This window comes from Oncorhynchus clarkii, chromosome 6 (genome assembly GCF_045791955.1).
Source record: "Oncorhynchus clarkii lewisi isolate Uvic-CL-2024 chromosome 6, UVic_Ocla_1.0, whole genome shotgun sequence".
Lineage (NCBI taxonomy): Eukaryota > Metazoa > Chordata > Actinopteri > Salmoniformes > Salmonidae > Oncorhynchus > Oncorhynchus clarkii.
In genome coordinates this window covers 42245785-42267273 of record NC_092152.1, presented here as the reverse complement: position 1 = coordinate 42267273, position 21489 = coordinate 42245785, and the positions used below count along the sequence as shown (strand labels likewise).

The 21489-nt window shown below is 45.9% G+C and overlaps 1 protein-coding gene across 2 annotated transcripts in view; it reads left to right on the top strand.

Annotated features, from left to right (window-relative positions):
- Positions 1-792: 792 nt before the first annotated feature.
- The window catches only part of LOC139411169 (ATP-binding cassette, sub-family A (ABC1), member 2), an 89422-nt gene continuing 68725 nt past the window's right edge, over positions 793-21489 (top strand). For both annotated transcript variants that reach the window (XM_071157081.1, XM_071157080.1), the window contains exon 1: positions 793-1188. In XM_071157081.1, coding sequence (XP_071013182.1) covers positions 1123-1188 — 66 coding nt within the window. In that variant the 5' untranslated portion in view covers positions 793-1122. The remainder of the gene's footprint in view (positions 1189-21489) is intronic.

The following is a 21489-nucleotide window of genomic DNA, read 5'->3' as shown; positions in this document are numbered from 1 at the left end:
ATTTCCCTATGCTTTAAAAAAAAAACGTTTATCACACCCCTACTTTCCCCTGCTAACAAGTAGAACATTATTGTCGTGCCACTACTTTCGTGCTCCGATTGGAACCCCATTCTCTACGTAGCACACTATATAAAGGGAAAGGATAACAATTGTAGCAGTAACAATTTATAAAAAGACCACTAGATGGGAGCGGAAGTAAAGAATTTGCTTTGGCCAGGTATATTCTTTAGGAACAGGTAAATAAATAGATCATCCTCAAGTAGTAGAAGTGAATTGATATGAACACAATATTTTGTTTAAGATTTGACTAGAAAACTTATTTGGGTCCTCCCAGACCCCTAGTATTTAGAACCACTGCATAAAGACATGTCACAAAGATGCTCAGTCTGTCTCCGTTTTTGTATAATCTCTCTCTCTCTCTGCACACAAACACACACATACAGAGTGACACATGAGTGCATGACTAAACATTTGAGAAAGCAAAGGTCAACACAAATATTTTGTAAGGAAGAACAACCTTTAGAGAGATCTAGAATTCTACAACTCAGAATTGGGAACACTGAGAGACTGTCTACACTGAAATGACTAGTTTAAAATCCTGGAACAATATGTATTACATAGGCTACTAGGTTTTGTCTGGAAAAACTTAGTTTTTCAAAGAATAGTATCTAGATTACAGTGGGAGAAGAGGTAGACTACTGTAGCTGTCCCCGCCCACTAGACTGCACGACGGTGATATTTCTCCCTATACCCACCGTGCTCGGTTCATTCTAACGCATTGCATAAGCACGGTTTCCATTGGATGCTTCTGTATTTTTCCGCGGATGGTGATTGCATACAGAATACCAGCCTGGCTTGCCGCTGAAATACAGCTAGTCACATTTAGCCATCAGTGGAGGAAAACAGCCACCTGGTCTAGTTGAGAGAGAGAGATAGAGAGCAAGAGGTAAAATGGGCAAATAAGCCTATATCAAGTCGGTATAGCTTGTCCAAAATAAATGTATCTAAATTGTCATTTAAATGCGTCGGAATGGTTAGTAATCCATTTCCAAAAATCCACCACTATATGGCAACTTAATTAACGGTGTCATAATTTAACCGTTAAACCGCGAGCCTGTGGAAATGGGATTCCTCCACCAGCTACAGCTTCTGTTGTGGAAGAATGTGTCTTTGAAGAGGAGAGGACCGGTAAGGAAACATTTTCGTTGATATTCATAGATGATAATTAGAATGGAGACACTTGGATATGTGGGCCTTAGCTTGTGCGCTCGCCGGATGTCAGCGCGAGATCAGACAGGCGTCGGTCGGTTTACAATAGAATTCGGTTGCTGCCGCTGCATTGCATGTATTTCAGGCTGGCATGATATTCAGAGCCACCATCATGTATCGACTGAACATTTAACACCTCGTTCCTTTATTATCAATACATTTAATTCACTGATATGTTTGTGAAATTGTTGGCCAATTTGCGATTCCCGTAGTTGCCAAGATGTTTAGATGTGGTGGTGTAGCCCCGGGGGTTTTACTTGTCGTGCACATAGAACTGAACAGGTTGTTGCGTTTCAACAAACAACAATTAATATCAGATCATGCGCCTCAGTACATCAATCAATGTGGTAGGGAAGAAGATGTAAACTCACATTTAATAAACTTTTTTTTTTAAATGCAAGTCATTCTGGTATCGTGAAAATGTATCATTATATGCATCTTGAAATGATAATAGATTACATTTAAATGACTAAATGGTATTCATATATATTTTTTAAATGCATACGTATAGCATAACCAATTGCTTGTATGCATCTATTTGGGTCTTTTGGTTAAACACCAGCCTCACGTGTGTGAGGCTACCTGACAGACAATGACAGTAAGGACAGGACACTGAGAATGGGGACAGCTGGTGCTCAGTCTAACATCTTGGGAGGGGCACTTTCACAGAGGGGGCAGGTGCTCTTGCTCTGTGCATATCCCTGCAAAAAAATAAGATGCTCTGAGGTTGCTCTCCCTTCCGATAGGATAATAGAGAGAAAGGACCAGAATCCAAGGATTTTCGCAGCTCTGGCTCCTTTTCATGTTATAGTACGTGTATGTCTGTGTTCTGGCGAACATGACTCGTCTACACGTTTTTTAAACACTGGTCTACACATTGTTTTCTAAAACCACACAGTGGAACAAATGACATGACTTTCTTAGAGAGCTCCCCTTCAGTAGCGCGTGCATGTGTTAGGCTACACAGTGTTACACGCTTATGTCAGATTAGTAAAGCTGCGACAGCACCTAAAAGACCCTGAGCAGTAATCTAATCTAGTAATTTTATTTGTCATTCACCGAATATAACCTTATCGTGAAATGCTTACTTACAAGCCCTTAACCAACAATGCAGTTTTAAGAAAATAAAACTGGCCGTGCGGAAGCAGAGAGAACAGTCCATGACTTAGGTGTCTGGAGTCTTTGACAATTTTTTGGGCCTTCTTCTGACACCGCCTAGCGTATAGGTCCTGGTTGGCAGGAACCATGATATTTTGTTGGTGATGAGGACACCAAGGAATTTCAAGCTCTGGACCCGCTCCACTACAGCCCCGTTGACGTGAATGGGGGCATGTACTGCCCTCCTTTTGCTGTAGTCCACGATCAGCTCCTTTGTCTTGCTCAAGTTAAGGGAGAGGTTGTTGTCCTCGCACCACACTGCCAGGTCTCTGAGCCCCTCCATATAGACTGTCTCATCGTTGTCGGTGATTAGGCCTACCACCTTTGTGTCATCAGCAAACTTAATGATGGTGCTGGAGTTGTGCTTGGCGAACAGGGAGTACAGGAGGGAGGGGACTAAGCACGCACCCCTGAGGGGCTCCCGTGTTGAGGATCAGCGTGGCAGATGTGTGATGGCCTACCCTTGTCACCTGGTGGCGGCCCTTCAGGAAGTCCAGGATGCAGCTGCAGAGGGAGGTGTTTAGTCCCAGGGTCCTTAGCTTAGTGATGAGCTTTGTGGACACTATGGTGTTGAACGCTGAGCTGTAGTCAGTGAACTGCATTTTCATATAGGTGTTTCTTTTTTCCAGGTGGGAAAGGGCAGTGTGAAGTGCAATTGAGATTGCGTCATCTGTGGATCTGTTGGGGCAGTATGCAAATTGGAATGGGTCTAGGGTTTCCGGGATGATGGTGTTGATGTGAGCCATGACCAGCCTTTCAAAGCACTTCATGGCTACTGACGTGAGTGCTATGGGCGGTAGTCATTTAGGTAGATTTACCTCGGGTTCTTGGGCACGGGGACTATGGTGGTCTCCATTAAATATGTAGGTATTGCCGACTGGGTCAGGGAGAGGTTGAAAATGTCAATGAAGACTCTTGCCAGTTGGTAAGCGCATGCTCTGTGTACACGTCCTGGTAATCCTTCTGGCCTCGTGGCCTTGTGAATGTTGACCTGTTTAAAGATCTGCCATCCAGAACAGCTGGTGCTCTCATGCATGCTTCAGTGTTGCTTGCCTCGAAGCTAGCATAAAATGCATTTAGCCCATCATGTAGGCTCGCGTTACTGTGCAGCTTGCGACTGGGTTTCCCTTTGTAGTCTGTAAAAGTTTGCAAGCCCTGCCACATCTGATGTGCGTCAGAGCCGGTGTAGTAGGATTCAATCTTAGTCCTGTATTGACTCCTTGCTTGAATGGTTCTTCTGAGAGAATAGCGGGATTTCTTATAAGCGTCCGGATTAGTATCCTGCTCCTTGAAAGTGGCAGCTCTAGCTTTTAGCTCGGTGCGGATGTTGCCTGTAATCCATGGCTTCTGGTTGGGATATGTACTTACGGTTAACCTATTGGTGAAGCCAGTGACTGAGGTGGTATTCAAGCTCAATGACATTGGGTGAATCCCAGAACAATGCTTACAATGTATGGTGCCTAGTTTGTAGACAGCACCTGACAAACTTTGGAGTGAACCCCTTTAATGTACAGTGTAAAGTACCTACTTTAAAACCTAATGACCTAAAGGACTGTTTTTAGTTCATCAGTCAACAGGGCCTATTTATAGTAGTCTGTAGAGAGCACAATCTATTTCCATGCATTTTGGAGCCTTTCCATTTATAGCAGTGGGGGTTTTGCTTAAAGATCTTTATAGTTCACATCTACCCTTTTGCATGAAAAAGGGTAGATGTTAGAAATACAATTGGCGATGTAGAGCTCCGGACACATTTGTTTTGTTGTTCCTAAAGATGCTTAGTTTCATCCATCATCCATCATAGCCTAATGTCTTTGCCTCCCGTGTCCTTTTTTTGGTGCTATTTTTATCTTTGGTTCCCCCTTCAGAGATCACACACAGGATCTGTCTCAAATGGCACCTTATTCCCTTTATAGTGCACTACTTTTGACCAGGGCCCATGCCCTATTCCCTATATAGTGCACAAGTTATTGACCGGCTGGCCCTGTTCATGCACTACAGTGCTGCACTACGTAGAGAATAAGGTGAAATTTAGGACCCAGCCTCAATAAAGACGTCAGATAGATTCCCTGGAGTACACTAGTGTTGCCACAGAGTAATAATAGTAGCAGCCACGTCATCTGTAGGTTTATTAGCATGCAGCCCAGCGCTGGGCCTGCAGGGGCTCAGGAAGATGTCTATAGCATTAGCCTAGTGGATTGATGGGTTCCGGGATGGGGCTAGTCAGCATTTGTCAGGACCAGTGGCATGCTTTGGTCTGTGTTCTAATGAGCGAGTCCTGCTATTGTATAGAAATTGGAAACTCTGTGGCTGTGACCGACTCTATTCCCGGGGACCATAGGGCTCTGGTCAAAAGTATTGCACTATATAGGGAATAACAGGTTGTCATTTGTGAGTGTACACTGTGACAGTGCACGTTTGACATTTTATGGTCAGAGCAATGTTTGTGAGGAGAGTTGATAGTTTACAACTTTGTACTGTGCTTTCGAAAGGTCTCTATTTGCATAGCAGCCAACTGACGCCATGGTGTGAAGACCATGGTTCATTGTTTTGTTTTGTGCCTGACAGTCCGTGCCACGCAGAAAAACCTTGTGATTATTTCCAAGGCAAAACAATGTCTGTCGAGGCGTAATGCAAATATCACTAAATAACGTAACCTCATCACTTTGTTGTTTGGTACAGGAAAGTCCCATGTCTGTAGCGTCAAACCTTTAGCTCCTTTTCCTGTCTGTCAATAACTCCCTGTCACTGCTCCTGCTCTGCAGACATGTTTCTGTTAGAGAGAGAGAGAGAGAGAGAGAGAGAGAGAAGAGAAGAGAAGAGAAGAGAGAGAGAAGAAGAGAGAGCTGAGAGGAAGCGAGAACAGAGAAAGATAGAGAGGGGTCAAAGCTGAGAGAGAGTGAGGGTGGTCAAACCCCTCTCTGTCCCACTGCACTCTCAGCTCACCACTAGCCTGCCTAGTGCAGCAGCAGCAGCAGCACTCATGACCTAGTTCTCCCAGTCAGGCACTCAGCGTCCCTGAATGATTGGCTGACAGGGCCGTGCCGCGCCGGGCAGAGCTGGCTGGGTAACAGAGAGAGAGAGAGAGAGGGAAAGGGAGAGAAAGATGCGAGGGAGGTAAAAGGGGGAGAAAGATTGAAACGGAGAAAGAGATAAGGTGACAACTACAGAGGAGCGCGTTGGCAAGCCAATAAATGATACATGATATCTGTAAACTCAAATGGACTAGCACTGCAGTAGCTCATAGATGTTGGGGATGTCAGACACACGCTAAAATGAAACTATCAAAATGATTTTACAAATGTTTTATTTTATTTTTTACGAGTGCTTATACATGCTTTGTTTGTTTTGATTTATTGCCTCTTTCTTTGTATAATTGAAGTGACAGAAACAGTTTAAATATTGAATTGGGTATAGAATATATTCAACAAGTCAGAAAAGATCATCTGCAAGCCCTTGGATAACTTTTTCTTACGAAAGGGGATTTGAATATTCCTGAATGTTCCAATTGGATGAATATCCAATAACTTGAGGATTTTGATTGACAGGTTATTCAATTTGAATATTACAGTTTAGTACCTGATTAATTCAGTTGTTACTCCAGCCTGAGGCATGCATTTGATGTTTTCCATCATGTTTAACAGTCTTTTGAGTTTCATCATTTTCAGGATTTTGAAAAAATGATTGACTTGGGACCAGTTGTCTTTAGAAGTATGACAGAACTTCCTGTAGTCTGATGCCATTTGGCACTGTAATAAATATGTTTTATGACACACAATATAATAAACACACACAGAGACAGCTTTATGGCTGATTGATAACACAACCAGTAAACATGGCCTTCCATACAGCACCTATTTTATTGGCTCACAGTCACACCTGGCATGGTCCATGCAGGCCCTCTCTAGGACTAGATGTTGGGTTAACCCAAGCCTGACACACGCTAGCCTGGTATCATACTGTGCTGCAGCTCTTCTATTGCTTTCACGCACAAAGAGTTGGCTACAAGATACAGTAGCCACAGCCGCCCCCCATATTCCAAATTCCCATTCAATTCCATCTGGATTCTCACTGGCCTAGCCTAGACTCCCATCCTGGTAGGAGTGGTGGTGGCAATGGTGGTGGTGGCAGTCTTGCTGGTGGTTGGGGTGGCAGTGTTGGTGGTAGTGGTGGTGGGGGTGGCAGTTCTGGTGGTGGTGGTAGTTTTGGTGGTGATGGTGGCAGTAGTGGTGGTGATGGCAGTCTTGGTGGTGGTGGTGGTGGTGGTGGCAGTGTTGGTGGTGGTGGTGTTGGTGGCAGTTTTGGTGGTGGTGGTGGCAGTGTTATTGGTGTTGGTTGCTGTGTTGGTGGTGGCAGTCTTGGTGGTGGTGGCAGTGGTAGTGGTGGCTGTTGGTGTCAGTCTTAGTGGTAGTGGTGGCTGTTGGTGTCAGTCTTAGTGGTAGTGGTGGTGGTAGCAGTCTTGGTGGTGGTGCTGGTAGCAGTGTAGTTGGCAGTGACGTGTGGTGAGGTCTGAGGCCGAGTAGGCACTTTCTTTCTATTGAGACATTTAATGTTCCAAAAAAAGTTGCAGTTCTAGCCTACTGTCCAATGAGGCCTATTCACTCACAATGACCAATGTGCGTTTCGAGTGCTCTGTATCTCAAAGCCATGTCAAATATCTTTCAAAATAGTTGCTATTGAGCTCATAATTGAGAGTTGAGAAATAAAAAGTTTACCTACAGTACAGAAAGCTGAGAACATCCTCTTTCCATCTGTGACAACAAGATAGTTGTGTTTTCACAGGAATTTGATTTTTTATGTTATACAATCAGAACACTTTTCTTTCCCCCGGAGCATTTTTTCCCCCCAGGAAAGGAGAGAGTGACTCTCTCGACATAGCAGCGGTCCCCAGCAAAACAGATACTGGGGCACACAGGCAGACACTTTCATTGCATGAATCAAGAGGATAATGTACTTTACTGTTTGACCAAATCATGGTTTTAGCCTCCTAAAGAATAGAACGTTTTTAGTGAGGTGAATGAATGTGCATCCCGCAACAATGCGACCAATGTTTTTTTAAACTCACACAGCCAAGTGAAAGGATCATAAAATGCAACTAAATGGTCTCAAAATGCGACTAAATGGTCGCAGTCTGGAGCCCTACCTTGTATAGAATTTTCACTATAGTCACACTCTCGAACTTTAGTTTTACTTAAATGAAAAAGGCCTCTATCTTTGCAATCAACAGTAGCCTAGGCCAAAGCTCCGCTCTCGCTTTCTCTCTCTCCTAAATGTATTTTATCAGCCAAAAGCAAGCAATATCCGGCTAACTTAAACCCTGCTAACAGGCCCCGCATGAACAGGTGACTTTCAGCACCACAGACAGCGACCCAAATGTAGCCCTACTGGTAGACAGTGCTACACACAAAAATGCTTAGTAGTCATTGCTACTGATTGAGATACACAATAGACATGTAATGTAATAATATCAGACGGTGCTACTGTAAATACAAATTTGCACCACCCGTCTATCCTTCTGGGTAAAGACATCAGTGACGGAACTGTAAAACTCCTCCCTGTTGGCCCTCAGTTTTAGAAGTCTGACGGTCTTGACGCTATGGAGATATGGCAAGGGATGAGAGTCATCCTTGATCGGTCCAGTTTCAACTGCATGTCTTTATCCATTTCAGAAAATTCCCTCAACGGAAGCTGTTGGTGGCTGGTATAGTGAGGACCAGCTGCAGTAACTTTGTCGCCTCGATGACAGTCTGTGTCATGCTGGAACAAAAAGCTGAGGAGCTGTCTAAATGATTTGTCTCGTACTATTTGTGAACTGTACAGTCTGACAAGATCAGCATTAAGTCTAACGAAATTCAAGTTCTTAGCATATTTTGACAGGCTCTCGTCTGCTGGTGTCTAACTTTTGTGACATTGTTGAAAACAAATTGCAGTCCACTAAGCCAAGGAAATTAAGTTCACCAATGTGGTCAAACCTGGCTCTCATCTGAACATTGGTTTTGTCCAGTATGTTGTAGTAAATTCGCCCCCTATCTACTGATCGGCTGTTTTTTGGGAGTTTCACTTTCTGCCAAGCCCAGATCATTGCATTTCTGCTCGAATCTCTCGTAGAAATGATCAAAGTCTTAACGCTGCCGTTCCAGGACTTGCATTGTGTGGCTGATTCGGGTATAGCAGACACTCATATCCATCACTTTGTTCTTTGTTCTTCATTGACAATTCCATCATGAGCAAAAAAGCAAACCTGGTGTTGGTCTCTAAATGAGTCGCTAACGGTTCATAAAAAATAAAAAATTGAAGGCATGTTATAGTTACACATACTTTCCCCTGGGCCTGTTTGATGAGCCGGCACTCTCACCTAGGTAGCATGATGAGAGTTAATTCAAATGCCACTGTTCTCTTTTACCTTTGCTTTCTGCATGCAGATGTTCATTCAATGACAGATCTATCCGTGAGCTGCCAAATGTCTTTTAAAGCTGTCTGGCTTTGGATGTGAGACAGACTTCTCCACTTGTTGAGTGCTATAGGCAAGTTATTCAAGTTGCAGTAACCGGCTTTAGTCCAAACGCGGTCGCTTGTGGAGAACAGGGGAAGCAGTTGAGTCAGCTGCTAACAGCGCAGCCACAGAGCCAGTCTTTCTGTTGATACCACTCAGATTCAAATTATAGTGTTATTTTCTGTCCCTTCCTTTGATGTATGTCCCTAAGCTCAGGTGTTGGTCTTCCATCCCTTATAACAACTCCCTGTTTCGCACGAAGATCCAACGATGAAAACTGTTTCAGATGCAATATGTTAGTCATCCTGTTCAACTTTAGCTAGCGGTAAAACGAATGTAAACCCCATTGCTTTTTTCACGCCAATTTATGAAAATGAATGGGACATATTGACACACGGAAGGCAGCGAAGCTTTCTGCCTGCAAATTTGGGACCTAAGTACTAGTTCAGAAATAGATTTTATCATGCAGAAAAAAGCATGACGATGACGAAATTATTATTGATAAAATGTAGATTTATTTATTTTTCATTGCAGTTTTTTTTTCTTCCTTTTTTCACTCGTTTTCACAGAGTAAAACAATGCCTACCCTGTCTACCCTGACCACACGTCACTGGTTGGTGGTGGTGGCAGTGTTGGTGGTGGTGTTGGCTGGGCCGGTGCCAGAACAAATCAGTTGAATGGGCATTTGATTTCCATAGAGGGGAAGAAAAGAAAATCACAGGCCCTCTGATGGGTTTTAAGAGTCCTGTGCTCCGACTCCTTCCTTCCAGAGCCTAGTGTGCTGGAGAGAGACTGGGTTGAATATACGAGATGGAGAAGAAGAAAAAATTAGGGGAGTGGGAGGGAATTCCAACAGCTGCCGTTCACCACGCAGGGCAGAGAGAGAGACAGAGAGAGATTAGTAATCATAACATTTTGCCTGCTGTAACTGTAAGGATTAAGCGCAATGGTCAAGTGTTGACCTCATATCACCTGCTATGTGTTTGACATAACTGAGTGACAGTATGGTGAGTGTGGAGCCTTCCCTGTCAAATGGCTGTTACTGCTTTATAACTACATCTCATAAAGTCATTTCATAGTGAATCAGGGATCAGTAAAGCTTGACTGCTGGGAATAGTAGACAGAGACTTGGTTCTAATGGTGGAAGGATCTACCACTGTGTATTCTCAAGTCAGTGTGTGTGTGTGTGTGTGTGTGTGTGTGTGTGTGTGTGTGTGTGTGTGTGTGTGTGTGTGTGTGTGTGTGTGTGTGTGTGTGTGTGTGTGTGTGTGTGTTTTTTTATATGACTGTATCTCGGCTTTGCATGGCCTGTTACAGATTTGTGGCCAGTAACAATGCTCTCACACCTACTGAGACCAGGGATAGCGGGTGTGCCTGTGTGTGTTCGTTTAATTACAATCATTATTGTCATCATTAGATTGGTTATTTAATATGATGTGGAAGTGTGAATATCAACGTGCACACATCCACACACATCTACAGAATGTGAAATGGTATGTCTGTCTATTTCTCTGCGTCTGTCCTCCATCTCTCTTTTCATGTGTTATCTATCTCCCTCCCTCCTCTATCCCTTGCTGTAATCAGGGTGTCTTACTGTTAATGGAATGAAAATGGCCTCTCAGCTGCTTTATCTAATGTAGTTGCTGTGTTTAAAGCATACCATTAAATATTTACAGGTGTTGTATCATAACCATAATACAATGTTCATTCTTATTAAATCGTCATGTTTTTACCTTTATAGACATCTTGAATTTTCTGATGTAAAACTAATAATGTGAAAGATAACCGTCTCCCAGGACTGTGTCTCAATTGGCACCCTATTCCCTACATAGTGCACTACTTCACGAGAGTCCTATGGGCCCTGGTCAAAGTGCACTATATAGGGAATAGAGTGCCAATTGGGATGTATTACAGGCCATTATTAAATGCGTCCTCTCTTCTAGTTTGTTGTAAAAGGCAGATTGTTATTCTCCGGAAGGGTTTTAGTTCCAAGTTATAGGAAGTGTCCTGTATGCCGAAGTGCCCTAAGTGAACATCTCGCTAAATGTTGTCTGTTAGATGGATATGACTTTGGGTGACAGGAGAAGGATAGTTTGTTTGTACTATGTGTCTGCTGTGTCCAACAGCCTCTCTTCTTAGGATTGATGGCACCGCCAGCAGAACGTCTTGTTCACTGTCTGTCTGGTAAAAGGAAGCAGAGAGGAGCTTGTTTGCAAAATTCATGTTGTCTTGTCTGTCTAATGGGGAGTGGAGCGGAGTGGGAAAAAAGGGCTGAGTAGGAGTGTAGAGAATAGGAGAGGGGGGGGGGGGGGAGAGGAGATGAGAGGAAAGCAGAGCAGAGTAGAGGAGATGAGAGGTGGGGAAAGGACGAGAGGGGAGAGGATCAGGATTTAGGCAGACGCTGCAGTAGAGTAGCTACTCATCTTTGTCACATAACCTGTGGAGTCCATTGTTCATTTCTCCCGGCGATAACACAAGCCTTAGTCTGGTATTCACATAGCTTTGTGCTCTAGCCAATTCCTCCAACTTTCCTTTTTTTGTGGCACCTGACCACACGACTGAACAGTAGTCCAGGTGCGATAAAACCAGGGCCTGTAGGACCTGCCTTGTTGATAGTGCTGTTAAGAGGGTAGAGTAGCGCTTTATTATTGATATACTTCTCCCCATTTTAGCTACTGTTGTATCAATATGTTTTGACCATGACAGTTTACAATCCAGGGTTAGTCCAAGCAGTTTATTCACCTCAACTTGCTCAATTTCTACATGATTTATTACACGATTTAGTTGAGGTTTAGGGTTTAGTGAATGATTTGTCCCAAATACAATGCTTTTAGTTTTATAAATATTTAGGACTAACGTATTCCTTGCTACCCACTCTGAAACCAACTGCAACTCTTTGTTAAATGTTGCAGTCATTTCAGTCGCTGTAGTAGCTGACATGTATAGAGTTGAGTCATCTGCATACATAGAAACTCTGGCTTGACTTAAAGCCAGTGGCGTGTCATTAGTAAAGATTTTTAAAAGTAATGGGCCTAGACAGCTGCCCTGGGGAATTCCTGATTCTACCTGGATTATGTTGGAAAGGCTTCCATTAAATACACCCTCTGTGTTCTGTTAGACAGGTAACTCTTTTTCCAGCAGCAGACTATGATCAATAATGTCAAAAGCCGCACTGAAGTCTAACAAAACAGCCACCACAATCTTTTAATCATCAATCATCAGTCATAATGTGTAAGTGCTGTGCTTGTTGAACGGTGGCTTGTCATTGTTGATAGACACCAATCATTTTCTCACTTCTTCCACACTCACTTTAGGGAATGCTAAATTACAATGCTTGTCTTTCATAATTTAGTCAGATATACTTGAATGTGTAGTGTCAGCTGAGCTGAGTTTGCCTTTTCCCGAAATGGTATTTAAAGTGCTCCAAAGCTTTTTACTATGATTCTTTATGTAATTTATCTTTGTTTCATAGTGTAGTTTCGTCTTCTTTTTATTCAGTTTGGTATCGATTTCTCAATTTGCCAATCGGTTGTGCAGTCAGATTTATTTGCCATTCCTTTTGCCTCATCCCTCTCAACCATGCCATTTTTCAATTCCTCATCAATCCATGGGGATTGAACCGTTTTTACAGTCATTTTCTTAATGAGTGCATGCTTAATTGTAACTGGAATAAGCAATTTCATAAATGTGTAAAGTGCAGTGTCTGTTTGCACCTCTTTACACACCACAGACCACTAACAAATATTCTTTACATCAACAACATAGGAATCACTACAAAACGTCTTGAATGACCTCTTATACACTGTATTAGGCCCAGCCTTTGGAACTTTGGTTTTCCTAGATATGTCTTCTATACTGTGATCACTACATCCAATAGATTTGGATACTGCTTTCAGCATTAGTAAAGATATGATCAATACATGTTGATTATTTAATTCCTGTACTGTTTGTAATTACCCTGGTAGGTTGATTGATTACCTGAACCAGGTTGCAGGCAGTAGTTACAGTTTGAAGCTTTCTCTTGAGTGAAAGCCAGTCAATATTTAAATCACCCAGAAAGTAAACCTCTCTATTGACATCACATACATTATCAAGCATTTCACACATGTTTTCCAGATACTGATGGTTAGCACTTGGTTGTCTATAACAGCTTCCCACCAGAATGGGCTTTAGGTGAGGCAGATGAACCTGCAGCCATATTACCTCAACAGTATTTAACATGAGATCCTCTGTAATCTTTGCAGGAATGTGGTTCTGAAAATATACCGCAACATCTCCACCATTGGTATTTCTGTATTTTCTGTAAAGGTTATAACCTTGCATTGCTACCACTGTATCATCAAAGGTATCATCTACGTGAGTTTCAGAGATAGTCAGAATATGAATGTTATCTGTTACTATTACATTATTGATTTCATTAACCTTATTTCTTAACCTTCATTAACCTTCTATGTTAACGTGGGCTATTTTGAGCACTTTTCTTCTGGGATGCTTAGTTGTTTTTATTGCTTTACTCAGAAGCTTAGCAACAATAGATGTGCTCATGTTCTTTATCCTTGTGCAGGGTGAGCTGCACACAGTGGACTTCCTCCCAGGGCACACCATCTCAGTGCTAACAGTGTAAATCGGGTTTGGAGGCACATGATTACTGCATACAATAGCTGTAGGATCAACAGAGGCATTCGGAGCAGTTCGTGGGACATACATTATGTTACTTATATTGTGTCTACCAATACGCCTGGTGTAATGTACATTTGCTGAAGCATTATGACTACACTGCGTCACAATGCTAGGGATTAGCTGAGCTGGGCTTGGGTCATTGATAATTCATTGTCTCAACGCAGCCTTATAATGCAGTGAAAGGATCCAGGAACCCAAATGATTTGGGTGGATCCTATCCTCCTTATAAAACGCGTTTTGTTTCCAAAAGGTATCGAAATTGTCAGCAAACGTTACACCCATTGAGCTGCAATAATCACGTAGCCAGTTGTGAAGAGAAAGAATCCTGCTAAAGCGTTCAATGCCACTATTAAGAGAGGGCACAGGGCCAGATATGATGGGTGTTTTGTTATTGTCTAGCATAGAGTCAATCAGCTCTTTAAAATCCAGTTTCAACTGTTCAGAGCTGCCCTTCATAATGTCATTAATACCCACATAGACTACGATAGAATCGATTGCCATGTCCTGAAGTAGAAAATTCAGGAGCAGCTTAGTAATGTGATATTCTCGAACTCCAGGATAGGACATTGTTTTTGCACCAGGAACGGTCACATTTCTTACCACGGAGCTGCCCAAAATCACAGCTGGCGAGAAGGACGAGGAAATCCGCCCAATCCCACGCTTCACAGGATTCAGGCCTCCGACAGATGGAAAAGCCCCGCTCGATCCAGAGCATGGACGGAAGGCTGCCGACGTTGACTTCTAAATCGTAATATTAGGCACTGTGGCCACAGACACAGGCACCCCCAGCGACGAGGGTGCAGGAAGAACAGGCTCCAGGACGGCAAAACAATTTGTTGTTTGTATCCCCTCCTGGCCTCTCGTTGGGAGTGTAGACTGCTTTGCGGGAGGTCGGTGTCTTCGGCTTCCACGACTCGTAACATGCGACCATCGTTGATTGCCTTTTTCCTCATGCTGTGCTCCTCCGCTATCAGATGGGAGAGCTCCGGGCAACACCAGCCAGTCGGATAACGACAAACTACAAGGCGGAGATGCATACAACAAGCGCGAACGCCGTCCAGCCACCGGCGTAGAAAATGTAAACATTCCATTCTGCCTTTTCCCCAGTTTCTTACATAGGCTGGCGACCTGCATGATCAAGGAAGCCACCTCAAGCCTTGGCAAGTAAACAATTGCAGCGTTGGAACTCTGGTTTGTCCCGAAACAAAGCCTAATAGATACAGGTCCTACAGCGCTGGAACCGTTCATTTATTTCTCCAGACAAAGAGGGCTCCCATTGCAAAACTCATCTGGTACCAACTTTGCTAGCTTGATGGCTAGCAGCTTAGCGTCTCTGCCAAGCAGTCTTCAACCTGTCTGTTAAGTGGGATTCCGGGACAAGAAATGCCGGTCCGAGCTGTTAAAGCTTACCGCGTCACGGAATCCACGCAAAAACAAGTTCTGTATTCGTATTTAATGAATAGCGGTTTTGTTTTAATAAAAAATAACAAACCAAGTGTTTTCCAACATACAATGTTCAGCTGCGCACTGTGATGCTTGTAGAAGGTCCTCTTCAAGTTGCTCACTCTTCTCCACTCTTCTCCACTGTGCTGCTTGTTGAGGAGTACTCTTCTCAGGCACTTAGATGAAGTCTGTGCCAAGTGCAGGAGGGAGGAAGGGATGGAAGGAAGGAAGGAAGGAGGGAAAGAGGGAGGGAATGTTAATGATTCATACTGTCATCTTGGATCCCAATTAATCATTTAAACTTCCGCCCAGAAACTTTGTGTGTGTGTGTGTGTGTGTGTGTGTGTGTGTGTGTGTGTGTGTGTGTGTGTGTGTGTGTGTGTGTGTGTGTGTGTGTGTGTGTGTGTGTGTGTGTGTGTGTGTGTGTGTGTGTGTGTGTGTGTGTGTGTGACAGTGTGTGTGTGACAGTGTGTGTGTGTGACAGTGTGTGTGTGTGTCTGCGTGAGTGTCTGCGAGAAAGACGTGTGTGTGTGTGTGTGTGTGTGTGTGTGTGTGTGTGTGACAGTGTGTGACAGTGTGTATGTGACAGTGTGTGTGTGAGTGTGTGTGTGTGTGTCTGCGTGAGTGTCTGCGAGAAAGACGTGTGTGTGTGTGTGTGTGTGTGTGTGTGTGTGTGTGTGTGTGTGTGTGTGCGTGTGCGTGTGTGAGTGCCTGCGAGAAAGACGTGTGTGTGTGACTGGGGTGAATGTGAGGACAGGAGAGTGTCTGGTGTGCTGATCTTTTTATCTTCCACTATTTATATCCAGACTGCTTTTCTGTCTACTGTGGCATATATTATCCAAAGCTGATTAGTACATTATTTAGAGTGTATGTATGCTTGAGGAAAACAAAGTCCCCATTTAGGAAATGGTATTTATTGAGGGTCGTCTTATTCCCTAGCTTACTGAAGAAGATAGAGGTTTACTGAAGGAGAGAGAGAGAGAGGGAAAGGGAGATTAGACAGCTATGGTTAGAGAGAAAGCCTGCCGTCTCAGGTGGCCATGTTGAAGAGGGAGCATTGATTCTGAATGAGTGTTTGAATGAGTTCACATCAAAGTCAAGGAAACTCCATGAGTAGAGCAGATATAACTGAAGGATAGGGAGAAAAACAGAGAGAATTGAGAGATAGAAGAGAGAGTGAGAGGAGGAAGAGAGAGAGGCTGAACGGTTTTCACCATGGTGAAATCATTTTACCCTCTGGATTAACACTGGCCTATTCACCTCGTATTCACTCGGAACAAAAAGGACGCAAACAGGCTAAATCAAGGAGGGACCTACCTGAATAAGTCCAATAATAAGAAACGCCTATTTTTGCTTTCAGTTGCAAAACATTTTGAAACGGTGTGTATTAATTATTTCACTAGGAACCAAACATAACAAAACTGAAGAAAATGGAACAAAACTGTGTGGGACTTACCTGAATTTGTCCAATAGAAACTATTTTTGTTGCTAAATGTTTTCCGTTTGGAGTAAACGTATCCGTTGCAAAACCTTTTGGATTAATGATTACACCCCAGCTGTGCCCAACATTGCAAGAGTGTTTCCCAGATGTTAGCTAGTAGCCATACTAGCCCCTGCCTGCTTGTGGCTGCATCCAACATTGTTATAATAATCAGCGTCATTAATCATTCTAGACTCACTGTAACGAGTTTCGTCTTCATACGAAGGAGAGTCGGACCAAAATGCAGCGTGTGGTTTACGATCCATGTTTATTAATAATACGAAACACGAATCTCCAATACAATACTACAAAACAAAACGTAACGAACGTAACGAAAACCTAAACAGCCTATCTGGTGAAAAACACATAGACAGGAACAATCACCCACAAACACACAGTGAAACCCAGGCTACCTAAATATGGTTCCCAATCAGAGACAATGACGAACACCTGCCTCTGACTGAGAACCATATCAGGCTGAACATAGAAATAGACAAACAAGACATGAAACATAGAATACCCACTCAGATCACACCCTGACCAATCAAAACATAGAAAATACAAAGTAAACTATGGTCAGGGCGTGACAGTACCCCCCCCCCAAGGTGCGGACTCCGGCCGCAAAACCTGAACCTATAGGGGAGGGTCTGGGTGGGCATCTGTCCGCGGTGGCGGCTCTGGCGCTGGACGTGGACCCCACTCAATGACAGTTTTAATCCCCCTCCTAAACGTCCCTAAATAGGTTACCCACCACAATGATAACATGGGACAGAGGGACAGCTCGGGACAGAGGTAACTCGGGACAGATGGGTAGCTCAGCACTGAGAGGAAGCTCAGCACTGAGAAGAAGCTCAGCACTGAGAGGAAGCCCAGGCAGGTAGTAGAAACTACCAGAACCTGGCTGGCTGGCGGTTTCAGCAGATCCTGGTCGACTGGCAGATCTGGGAGAATCTGGTCGACTGGCGGATCTGGGAGAATCTGGTCGACTGGCGGATCTGGGAGAATCTGGTCGACTGGCGGATCTGGGAGAATCTGGTCGACTGGCGGATCTGGGAGAATCTGGTCGACTGGCGGATCTGGGAGAATCTGGTCGACTGGCGGATCTGGGAGAATCTGGTCGACTGGCGGATCTGGGAGAATCTGGTCGACTGGCGGATCTGGGAGAATCTGGTCGACTGGCGGATCTGGGAGAATCTGGACGACTGGCAGATCTGAGAGAGTCTGGACGACTGGCAGATCTGAGAGAGTCTGGACGACTGGCAGATCTGGAAGAGTCTGGACGACTGGCAGATCTGGAAGAGTCTGGTCGACTGGCAGATCTGGAAGAGTCTGGACGACTGGCAGATCTGGAAGAGTCTGGACGACTGGCAGATCTGGAAGAGTCTGGTCGACTGGCAGCTCTGGAAGAGTCTGGTCGACTGGCAGCTCTGGCTGCTCCATGCTGACTGGCTGCTCCATGATGACTGGTAGCTCTGGCTGCTCCATGCTGACTGGCTGCTCCATGCTGACTGGCAGCTCTGGCTGCTCCATGCTGACTGGCTGCTCCATGCTGACTGGCAGCTCTGGCTGCTCCATGCTGACTGGCTGCTCCATGCTGACTGGCTGCTCCATGCTGACTGGCTGCTCCATGCTGACTGGCGGCCCTGGCTGCTCCATGCTGACTGGCGGCCCTGGCTGCTCCATGCTGACTGGCGGCCCTGGCTGCTCCATGCTGACTGGCGGCCCTGGCTGCTCCATGCTGACTGGCGGCCCTGGCTGCTCCATGCTAACTGGCAGCTCTGGCGGCTCCTTGCAGACTGGCAGCTCTGGCGGCTCCTTGCAGACTGGCAGCTTTGGCGGCATCCTGCAGACAGGCAGCTCTGGCGGCTCCTTGCAGACTGGCAGCTCCATGCAGACTGGCAGCTCTATGCAGACTGGCAGCTCCATGCAGACTGGCAGCTCCATGCAGACTGGCAGCTCCTTGCAGACTGGCAGCTCTAAGCTAACTGGCAGCTCTATGCTAACTGGCAGCTCTATGCTAACTGACAGCGCTAAACAGGCGGGAGACTCCGACAGCGCTGGAGAGGAGGAGGGCTCCGACAGCGCTGGACAGGCGAGGCGCACTGTAGGCCTGATGCGTGGTACTGGCACTGGTGGTACTGGGCCGAGGACACGCACAGGAAGCCTGGTGCGGGGAGCTGCTACCGGAGGGCTGGGGTGTGGAGGTGGTACTGGAAAAACCGGACCGTGCAGGCGCACTGGAGCTCTTGAGCACCGAGCCTGCCCAACCTTACCTGGTTGAATGCTCACGGTCGCCCTGCCAGTGCGGCGAGGTGGAATAGCCCGCACTGGGCTATGCAGGCGAACCGGAGACACCGAGCGCAAGGCTGGTGCCATGTAAGCCGGCCCAAGGAGACGCACTGGGGACCAGCTGCGTAGAGCCGGCTTCATGGCATTAGGCTCGACGCTCAATCTAGCCCGGCAGACACGCGGAGCTGGAATATACCGCACCGGGCTATGCACCCGCACTGGAGACACCGTGCGCACCACTGCATAACACGGTGCCTGTCCGGTCTCTCTAGCCCCCCGGTAAGCACAGGGAGTCTGCTCAGGTCTCCTACCTGGCATAGCCATACTCCCTGTTAGCCCCCCCCCAAGAAATTTTTGGGGCTGCCTCTCAGGCTTCCATCCGCGTCGCCGTGCTGCCTTCTCATACCAGCGCCTCTCTGCTTTCACCGCCTCCATTCTACGGTAACCCTCCTCGCACTGCTCCAGCGAATCCCAGGCGGGCTCCGGCACTCTCCCTGGGTCGGCCGCCCACCTGTCGATCTCCTCCCAAGTAGTATACTCCATACTGTACTCCTCCTTGGGCTGTTCCTGTTGTTTCCTCTCCCGCTGCACCTTAGTGCGGTTACACTCCCCTGGTTTAGCCCAGGGTCCTCTCCCGTCGAGGATTTCCTCCCATGTCCAGAAATCCTTATTGCGCTTCTCCTCGCGCTGCTCCTGCCTGTTGACACGCTGCTTGGTCCGTTGGTGGTGGGTGATTCTGTAACGGTTTTCTTGATACGAAGGAGAGTCGGACCAAAATGCAGCGTGTGGTTTACGATCCATGTTTATTAATAATACGAAACACGAATCTCCAATACAATACTACAAAACAAAACGTAACGAACGTAACGAAAACCTAAACAGCCTATCTGGTGAAAAACACATAGACAGGAACAATCACCCACAAACACACAGTGAAACCCAGGCTACCTAAATATGGTTCCCAATCAGAGACAATGACGAACACCTGCCTCTGACTGAGAACCATATCAGGCTGAACATAGAAATAGACAAACAAGACATGAAACATAGAATACCCACTCAGATCACACCCTGACCAATCAAAACATAGAAAATACAAAGTAAACTATGGTCAGGGCGTGACACTCACTCTCTCTATCAGAGCTCACGATAAGACCCAGATGCAGACAACTAGAGTTGCATATGTTTATTGACCCCAAACAGGGGGCAGGCAAAAGACATGTCAAAGGCAGGCATAGGTCCGTAATCCAGGGCAGAGTTAATAAGGTACAGAACAGTAGGCAGACTCGGGGTCAGGGCAGGCAGACTGGTCAGAACCGGGGAAACTAGGAAACAGAACTTGAGAAAGCAGGGAGACGGGAAAACACACTGGTGAGACATGACAAGACAGGACAACAGACAAACAGAGAACACAGGTATAAATACACTGGGGATAATGAGGAAGATGGACGACACCTGGAGGGGAGCTCGACTGGGAACGCTGGGCCTCACGGACCTGCTTCCCTATTCCCCAGATGAGTGCAATCGCCAGACATGAGGTGGGAAGGATGGTCTCGGGGTCCAAGGGTGTAGCGGCGGGGCTATAGCGGCGTGATAGCGCATCCGGCTTGATGTTCTTGGATCATGGTCGGTAGGAGAGGGAGAAGTTAAACCGGGTGAAAAGCAGGGCCCATCTAGCTTGCCTGGAATTGAGACGCTTGGCGGTGCGGAGATTTTTCAGGTTCTTGTGTTCCGTCCACACAATGAACGGATGTTCCGCCCCTCCAACCAGTGTCTCCGCTCCTCCAACACCATCTTCACGGTGAGAAGCTCCTCATTCCCCACATCATAGTTCCTCTCCGTGGTGTTGAGGTGATGGGAGAAGAAATCGCAGGGATGTAACTTGAGGTCCAGGGCAGAACGCTGGGACCGAACAGCCCCCACTCTGACATCCGAAGTATCGACCTCCACCTTGAACTGATGGGACGGGTCAGAATGAACCATTATGGGAGCAATGGTGAAGCGGTACTTGAGGTCCCAGAATGCCCGGTCAGCAGCTGGGTACCATATGAATGAAACCTTGGGAGCGGTGACTGCAGACAGGGGCGAAGCCAGGGTGCTGTAACCACGACTAAAGCGGCAATAGAAGTTGGAAAATCCCAGGAAATGTTGCAGCTGCACTCTGGACGTAGGCTGGGGCCAATCCGCCACCGCTCTCACCTTCCCGGGATCCATCTGTACATTTCCTGCAGCGATGATGTAACCAAGGACGGGGATGGTGGAGCAATGGAATATTCATTTCTCCTCTTTCACAAAAATCTGGTTCTCCAGGAGGCACTGGAGGACCTGTCGGACATGGAGCACGTGGTTTTGCGTGGGAGAAAGTGGGAGAAAACGAGGGTGTCAGCAAGGTAGACGAAAACAGACTGGTTCAACATGTCGTGGAGAATGTCATTAACCAGTGCCTGGAACACAACAGGGGTGTTGGTAAGTCCAAATGGCATGACCAGGTATTCGTAGTTACTAAAAACCTCCTGGAGGTCCTGATACTCCCGAGGGAATGGCGGAGAGGTCTGGGGCAACTTCCGAGCCCACCAGAAGACATCCCGGGGAAGGCTGCGCTGACTTCAGACAACGGGCGTGGCAGAACACCCAAGAGAATCCCAATACCACGGGAACCTGAGGAGACTTAATCAACATA